Raw genomic sequence first — 9,060 nt, 5'->3', positions numbered from 1 at the left:
TGAACGAGGCTCGTTTCAGTGTCGTGTGTGCGTGTGTGTGCGTGTGTGTGTGAGAACGATAATCAATATATTTGACACAATGCGCTTCTTTATTAATCTTTGTGTGGGCGTGTGTAGGTGAATTGATCTTGGTCACGTCTTGTGTTTGTTCACACATTCACACACCCACACGCATACACACACACATACGCATCCACACACACGCATACACACACACACACACGCATCCACGTTGTTCCTCCCTGTCTAGACACATGCTGCCCAGGCCTGCTCCAGCTCTGTGGCTGCTGTGTTTGTGCAGCTGTGTTGTGTACAATACAGAGCTCTGTTAGAGCCACCCCCGTCCAGTCCTTTCTCTCTTCTCCTCACGTGTGTGTGCGTGCTCACGTGTGTGTGTGTGTGTCCGCTCACTAGTCCCTATCCACCCTTGGCGTGGTCTGCATGCACATTCTTATTTGCAAAAGCGTACATGTAAATGAATATGCTGATGGTGTCGGTTAAAGGTAGACATGGGCTTAGGTCAGTACTGTACGCCTGCCTGCCTGCCTCTGCCCCCCCCCCCCCCCCCCCCCCCCCAGCAGGACGGTGATGCATGGCTCTCTTTGGCCAGAGAGCCTGCTGCTGCTGCCGACCGTGTCATCACCGGAGAGACAGGGTCACCTTGACGGGAGCGAGGGAGGGGGGGGGGGAGGAAGGGAGGAAGGTAGGGAGGGGGGGGAGAGGGAGAGATTGGCATCTGGAGGAGTGGGGCTGATAAGACAATAGAATCCTGGAGCCACTCAGCAGGCTTTAAAGCTCCTGAGTGCATCCTCATCATAGCTGCCTTGTTCTACACGCACACACACACACACACACACTATCTCTCGCTCTCCCCTCCATCTCTTATTTGCCCTTTACATCGGTGTGTGCGTGTGCATGAGGGTGTCTGTGGGTCATAAATATTCTTATCAGCTGTGTCTGCGTGTGAGTAAACTGAGCAGACAGCCTAACAAACACAGCAACGCCTTCTCTCCTCAGACACAGCCCCTAACAGCTGCTGTTACATAAACCCCACCACCCCCCCCCCCACACACACACACACACACACACACACTGCTCCCTCTCTTTATCGACCCCTCCCTCCCACTTTAAATACACACACCCCATCGTTCCTCACCTTTCTCACACTGCAGAATTTAAATGACCCCAACATTCTGGACACGTATGACACACGCGCTCATACACACACACGCACACATATATACACGCACACACTTCTACACGGCATTTTAACATGAGACGAGCCTCCTTCACTTCATTCGATTCCCCCTCACCACCCCCCCCCCCCCCCCTCCTCCCAGGACCCCCATGCACAGAGCGGGGGGCCGGGGCACACCTCCAGCCTGGCCCTGTGCAGCTGTGTGCACGGCACTGCGTCGCTGCGTGTGCGCACGTTACTGTGCGTGTGCGTGCGTCCCTGCGGTGTGAGGGCGGGGCCAGGCGGGGGGGGGGGGGGCACACTGGATCCCCTTGGGCCCCCTGGCGATCGGCTGAGTCGGCTGATCGATTAGCCCTGGCTTAACCAAGCCTTCTCATTTCCTGTCCTGCATCACGCCACTCAGTCACCCCCCCCCCCCCCCCCCCTTCCAGCCCTGGAAGAGGAGACGCTGCCTGGGTATAGTTTACACACACACACATACCTCACATGTACACACACACACATACCTCACATGTACACACACACACACACATACCTCACATGTACACACACACACACAGCCCCTCTCCTCCCACACCAGTCAGTATGAAGCTTCATTAAAGTGTGTTCCGCCGCCCCCTGCACGTGTGTGTGTGATCCACTAATTGAGATTATTGAAAGGATTCATCTTCCTCTAAACCGGCCAATGCTAACAAGGCTAAGGCTAACAGGGCTAATGCAGCTTCATCAATGGAACCCAGGGGATGGACCGCTACGGCAGGCTAATGACGAGCATCACTCTGGCTCATTGGCCTCAGATGGGAATGAAGGGCGGGACAACGGGTAAAACAGGTGCTGGGAGAAAAATAAACTACAGCAAAAGGCAGAGAAAGAGAGAAAAAGAGAGAGAAACTTGAAAAGTGCTTTCAGCCTCCCGTGTCAGCTGAGTGGGAGTTCTTTATGCGAGGCGTGCTAACCCTGGAGAGCCCAGAGAACAAACCCAGCCGTGCTGTCATCACCAGGAGGCTCTGTTCATCTCCCCTAAAAGGACAAGCTCTGCCGTGTATACACCGCGCGCACACACGCGCGGCGCACAAACCAAGGGATCTGTTTATACCGTCTGTGTCTTTTGAGGCACGGTCGTTTAATAACAGGGAAAGAATGAGGAGGGGGGGGGGGGTGCTCTCTGGTAGTTATTTACCCTGTCGTGTGTGAGTGAGAGGAGCGGGGCTTGGCGCCGGAGCCCAAGACACCTCTCTCCGAGCAGGTCTTCCCCCTCCTCACCCTGCCTGGCAGCCGTGCCCCAGTGCCTGGTTAGGAGCGCGCTCTCGCCTCGCCGCCCGCGTGTTCGCCCGCGACTACGTGTGCTTGAATCCTAATGCCCACGCTATTCCTTTTGTCGGCGGAGATGATTACATTGCAAGAGCGCGTTGTGCCCTTCCCTTCCTCCCTCCCTTCCTTTCCTCCCTCCCTCCGTCCTCTCTCCCCTCCCATGCTACGCACGGCGGATGCTAATTGGCCACGGCTGCTCGCTGGGAGAATGCGGTCCGCCAGGCAGAAAGCAAAGCAGGTTGCGCCGTGTGAGGAGGGCGACAAGCACGGGGAGGATCAATACCAGAGAGATGGAGATGGAAGGAGGCATAACAACAGGAGCATCCTGAGACTGGCCTGGGCCACGCGTAGACTATCAATGCACAGCCCAGGCTAATCTCCCCTTCTTCCCCTCCCACTGAGGTCCTCCATCTTGGAACACGCACACCACACGCAGGCTCCTCAAGCCCTCTTGGCTTCTGGTTGCCGTGTTCCAACGCCTTTCTCTGATGCTACGGCTTGCTGCCTTTGATCTCGTCACGCTAACTGTTGGAGCCGGCGTGTCGTCAGGGGAGTCAGGTGGCTGAGCGGTGAGGGAATCGGGATAGTAATCCGAAGGTTGCCAGTTCGATTCCCGGTCATGCCAACTGACGTTGTGTCCTTGGGCAAGGCACTTCACCCTACTTGCCTCGGGGGAATGTCCCTGTACTTACTGTAAGTCACTCTGGATAAGAGCGTCTGCTAAATGACTAAATGTAAAATGTAAAAATTTCCTGCGTCCGCAGGTCATGACGTCAGTGTGGAGAGGGAGAGACTGCGTCTGGTGTGACCAGGGCTGCTGTGCCAGCGTGTGGCATCTGGTGTGCTCGACGGCGCTTTAGCACCGAGGTTCTAGCTCTGGTTCTAACCCCGAACGAGCAGACTCGCAGTCTTGCTTAATGACATGTTCATGTTACAGTTGTTATGAGGACCTCAAAGGTTGGCCTCCAGCACTGAAGAAGAAGAAGAGGGGAGACTGTGTGTGTGTGGTGTGTGGTGTGTGTGTGTGTGTGTGTGTGTGTGGTGTGTGTGTGTGTGTGTCTGTGTACGTGCACATCCTTGAAGCGTTGAGTGATCATCTGGAGTGCTGTGACTCTTAACTGTGTGAGTGTGGCTGTCATTGTGAATATGATTACAGCCTCAGCCTCGGTCTAATGGATTCAGGGGAACAGGAAGCAGATCTTAATTAGTATTATCTGTGAGCTCTGTGTGAGTCACACACATACAGCCCCCCCCCCACCCCCCATTTCCAGTAAAGCACTGCACACACCAAGATGAAAGACACAAGGACAAGATAGTATCATTTATGCCTAGCTGTCCTGTTCGGTAATGTGCTACAGCAAAAGAGTCAATTGAAATGTGTGCACGCGAAGGTTTTCTAAGGAGCAAGACAGGGAGAGGTGTGTGGGTGTGGTATATGTGTGTGTGTGTGTGTGTTTACTGCGACACTGAAAATCTCCCCACTTTGAAGCAGCTAAGGCTCATCAAATCCAGTGTAGGCCAGGCTGACAGATGGGCTGACTGTGTTCAAAGTGAGAGGAGATTTAATATCTAAATAGCACAGGCAGTGAGAGGGACACCCGGTGTAGAGCTGCACAAAGGTCCTGACAGCGCCCACCATCACAGCTGGGACCCACTCCCTCCCCCCTCCCTGCACCTTCCTCCTCCCCTCCCCCCTCCCTCCCTGCCTACCTGCCTGCCTCCATTTGTTCCAGCTGACAGGTGAAGGAGGAGTAATCTGTACACCGTGTTTACCGTTATTTGTCTGACTAACATCACGGTGTAGTCCTTCAAGGCGTTACAGCACTACAAATCCCAGCCAGGCAGCATGGGGAGGAAGGAGGGATGGGGCTGATTCAGAGGTGCCGTAGCTCAACACTGATGTCCTCTCCCTGCATCCTGCACTCTGTCCGGGTTTGTTTTCCGTGGCGCTCAGTTCAAGAGGCCGTTTTCTGGTGCGGAGACACACACATACTCTTACACACTCTGGAACGCACAGTGCACTGGCATCTTGTTTGATTTGGCTCTCTTTTTCTTTTTTGGCAATCGGCAGGATGTTGAGGGCTGTGTGAGCAGACCTCATGTCCCTCGCAAGAATGATTGTGCCTGCGCGCGCGCTGCACGCACACAGATTGAGTGTGTGTGTGTTCTTTGTCATCCAGATGGCAGTGCTTAGAGAGTGACTGTGCTGGCAGAGCGCTCTCTCTCTGAGGCAGCAGTGAGAAGCGCAGGGCGGAAAGCCCTCCCAATCAGATCCATCATGTTTGTGTGTGTGTGTGAGTGTGTGTGTGTGTGTGTGCACCCTCGTCCTCCGCCAGATCTCCCTCCCTCTCTTAATCATATCATGTCGGAGCAGCAGATTAGTCCTCCCAGATCCCATCTCTCCTTCTAATGCTACAATCAAGCTTTTGTTCTTTGTTTTGGTCTCTCTGCAGCAGGGGGAGGTTAAGGCACTTCAATCCGCCTTGAACGCCACGGTTAGCTCTGAGCTGTCAGTTTGACACAGCCAGACGTTAGCTTAGCCCCCGTTCCAACCCCAAACCAGAAACTGGCTCCATTAGCACAAGCTAAGTTCGCTAGCTCTCGGCCATTAGCCCACTAGCAGGGCTGTACTTCTGTACACTGGTGTGAGTGTAGTGTTAGCCCTCTGCCGAGGCTGTGCTGGGCGGCTCGTCAGTCTTAGCTGAGGCTCTGAGGTAGAGTTGCTCTGTGTTTGACCTCCCTCCCTCCTCCTTCCGCCCGCCCTCCCCCTCTCCTTTATCAGGGTTTAGAATCTCCACTTCCTCCCTCCTCCTTCCGCCCGCCCTCCCCCTCTCCTTCATCAGGGTTTAGAATCTCCACTTCCTGCCTCCGCCACCTCCCAAGGAAGTCATAGATCCTGCCCAGAGTAGCCTGCTGATGTCATGGCAGAGGCGGGGGGGGGGGGGTAGTAGTTAGTGCCTGGGCTCTGCTGCCATACGTTAAAAAAAAAAGGAAAGAAAGATTTAAGAAAGGGAGAAAAAAAAGCGTATGAAAAAACTAAAATAAACACCCACTTCCTGTTAACGTGTGGGGGGATTGGACCTGAGGGGGTCTGGCTTTGCTTAGCCGCTAGCCCCTCCCTGCCTTCGAGAAGTATCGCTGCAGTGTAGCACTGCTCCCCCGCTTTGTCATGGTAAAAGGCAGGCTTCCAGCATCCATGTTTGAACAACCAGATGTGTGTGGAGAGAGGGGGTTGGCCACTACTGCTGTCAATCAATGCTCCCCACCAATAAACGATCTTGAGAGGGGGTGGGTTTGGTGTTTAAGATGGATATGGACTGTGTCGAGGTTTAGAACCTGACCAGACCAGAGACAGGGGCCCTTTGATGCAGCCTGCTATACAAGGCTTAAGCTGACTTAGTCACCACCACTCCGCAGCCCCTCCCCCATAACCCTGTTCCCCTTTCTCCCCTCCACATAGAAAGAGAGGAGGGGGGAGGGGGGCCGGCCTCTCTCAGAGTCTTTGTGGTGGTGTGGTTCTAACACAGGGGGTGCACAGTCTGGTGCACACAAGCAGTTCAGGACAATGTAGACTGCACTGCCAATACAGAGCCCAACACTTCAGACAGGCAGTGTTCTCTCTGCATGTCCAGGTCTACACCCCCCTAAACGACCCTACATTACTCTAACCTACCCTATTTTACCCTATTTTACCCTAAACGACCCTACATTACTCTAACCTACCCTATTTTACCCTATTTTACCCTAAACTACCCTACATTACTCTAACCTACCCTATTTTACCCTAAACTACCCTACATTACTCTAACCTACCCTATTTTACCCTAAACTACCCTACATTACTCTAACCTACCCTATTTTACCCTATTGTACCCTAAACGACCCTACATTACTCTAACCTACCCTATTTTACCCTATTTTACCCTAAACTACCCTACATTACTCTAACCTACCCTATTTTACCCTAAACTACCCTACATTACTCTAACCTACCCTATTTTACCCTAAACTACCCTACATTACTCTAACCTACCCTAACATACCCTAACCTTCCCTTATTTTACCCTACTTTACCCTACATTACACTACCGTACCTTACTCCCCAACCTACCCTACATTGCACTGCCCTAGCCTACCTTGCATTACACTACTGTGTCTTACACTACTTTACCCTGGTCTTCCTCCTCCCCTCCCTACTGCCACCCCAAAGGGAAGCAAATCATGTCCTCTGCCGAACAAACAAAGATGGCTGCCACAGACTCTCCCTATCCCTCTGAAGGCTGAGCCGTGGAATGTTCCTAATCAATTCAGCATTGTGGCTCTGCCTCCTCCTCCTCCTCTTCTTCTTCTTCTCTGCCTTACAGCAGCTTATCTCGTCCGAGGGCTTTCCTAACAGACCTGCAACAAGCGCTCCATACTGATAAATATCTATCTATTGCTGTCGCTGGGATAACTCGTCAATTCAGACGATTTCGGATAGTGTGTGTGTGTGTGTGTGTGTGTGTGTGTGTGTGTGTGTGTGTGCGTGCGTGCGTGCGGCAAGCATTCATGTTTTGTGTGTTCACAGCAGGTGTGTTCATGTTGGCAAAGCCTTTGATAGTATTTGTAGTTTTTAACAGCCTTAAAAGGAGATGTTTAGGTAGCACGCTGGTGGTATTTACTGTGTCCTAAACACTGTATTATGCATGCAGCAAGATCTAGGTGAGCTCTGTGCTAGTGCCAGCCTGACTGGAGGTAACTGGCTCTTAGAGGTAGCTTAAACGAGAGATTAGGTTGTGTGTGCAGGGACCAACCGAGTAAGATCTTGACATCAGTGTGTGTGTGTGTGCGTGCGTGCGCCCACAATTCTGTGCCTGTGAGGATGTGATTTTGCGCGCAGAATGTGTTTGTATGAGAGAGTAAACTGTGTGTGTGCATGCAATTTTGTGTGTCAGTGCTCAGGAATGTGAAAGCCCTCCAGTGGGTCTGGTCTCTGGTGAAGCCCTGTGATCAGAGCTGAGTGAGAGGCAGAGATGGAGGTGTTTAGCTGACTGACTGACTGAGCCTGGACGCGCTAAACAGCAGCTGGCACACACATACACACTCCCCCCTCCTCCAGAGCATGTTTGGGAAGGAGGGATGGAGAGGGGGAAGAACTGACAAGCAGGAAAAAGAAAGAGAGAGAGAGAGAGAGGTGGTTTGGAAGAATGGGGGGATGATTTGCTTGGCTGCATGTGCTCAGCCCCCCCAGTTGTACAACAGAACAATGTACTCTAAAGGCTTTAAATATCTATACACTAACCTCATGCTTCTCTACACACACACACACACTCTCACAGCTGTATAGTGCAGCTTGCAATGGACTGATTCCAAGCTATCTTTGATTAACATAGCTCCCTCTTGCTCCTTCCCTCCCTCTCTCTTCCTCCCTCCCTCTCTCTTCCTCCCTCCCTCTCTCTTCCTCCCTCCCTCTCTCTTCCTCCCTCCCTCTCTCTTCCTCCCTCCCTTCCTCCCTCCCTTTCTCTTCCTCCCTCCCTCCCTCCCCCTCCCTCCCTCTCTCTTCCTCCCTCCCTGAGTGCTGTGGTGGTTCTGTGGGCTGTATGCTGGCAGGGCAGTATCGTGCAGCCCTGTTAAAGATGGCTGTGATTTCTGGCTGCTGCCAAAGGGCTCTGTAGCAGCGGCGCGCCCGCCTGTGGTCTCTTTAATGTTCTTTTAAACCCTCACAACGGTCAGTTGGGTTTGTGTGAAGGCACAATAAATATTTTATACCGGCGGAATGAAAACAGTGTTTTGCCCTTTCGTCCCTGGCCCTGGCCTCGGCCTCCCTTTTTTCTCTTTTCCCTTTTTCCCCTCTGTTGACTTCCTCTGGATGGCCGTGTCTCGCCTCAGTGCTGCCCCTTGCTGGTCAGTGGGAGGACTTGCAGGTCCTCACTCACTTGCACTATCACAGATGGCCAGTAGGTGGCAGCACTCATAAAGCAGCTTGACAAGGGATGGAGGAGAAAAGGAAGAGCGGTCCATTTTCAAGGGGTTAAAACCTGCGAGAAAGGTTTCGATACAGATCTTTTCACTTGACACTACAATGCTCTTATATGGTCAAACATCTGAACGATGTTTTCATTTTACGGAGGCAGAGGACCAAATTCCGAGCCTCTGCTGTTGCCCCTCTGCAGACTTCCACACATGGGCATCTCACTGTTTACTTTATTAAAACACTAAACACTCTCCAATCCCTTTTTAATTGACTTGGTTTCACTGTGGGCTCTCTGGCACCAGCCCTCGCCAATCATAAACTAGCTACAGCACCAGGCTCTCGTTTGCCAAGAGGCCAATTTGTGACGCTGTTAACAAACAAATGATGTCTGTTTATTTTATTGCATTTTTTTTCTCCTTCCCTAACACACACTCTCTCTCTCTCTTCCTCACCCTCTTTGTGCTGCAGAGTAAACGAGACCATCTGCTGATGAGTGTGAAATGGTACTACCGCCAGTCGGAGGTCCCCGATTCTGTCTACCAACACCTGGTGCAGGATCGCAACAACGAAAACGGTGAGCGCCTGTCACACACACACA

At 52.4% G+C, this 9,060-nt stretch overlaps 1 protein-coding gene across 6 annotated transcripts in view; it reads left to right on the top strand.

The window, feature by feature from the left end:
- rerea (arginine-glutamic acid dipeptide (RE) repeats a) overlaps positions 1–9,060 on the top strand; it is a 109,981-nt gene that overhangs the window by 69,243 nt on the left and 31,678 nt on the right. For all 6 annotated transcript variants that reach the window (XM_062459881.1, XM_062459880.1, XM_062459882.1 and 3 more), the window contains one exon: positions 8,931–9,036. In XM_062459881.1, coding sequence (XP_062315865.1) covers positions 8,931–9,036 — 106 coding nt within the window. The remainder of the gene's footprint in view (positions 1–8,930; positions 9,037–9,060) is intronic.

Source organism: Osmerus eperlanus, chromosome 4 (genome assembly GCF_963692335.1).
Source record: "Osmerus eperlanus chromosome 4, fOsmEpe2.1, whole genome shotgun sequence".
NCBI classification, from domain to species: domain Eukaryota; kingdom Metazoa; phylum Chordata; class Actinopteri; order Osmeriformes; family Osmeridae; genus Osmerus; species Osmerus eperlanus.
The sequence above is the reverse complement of the archived record's forward strand: the minus strand, read 5'-3'. Positions and strand labels throughout refer to the sequence as shown.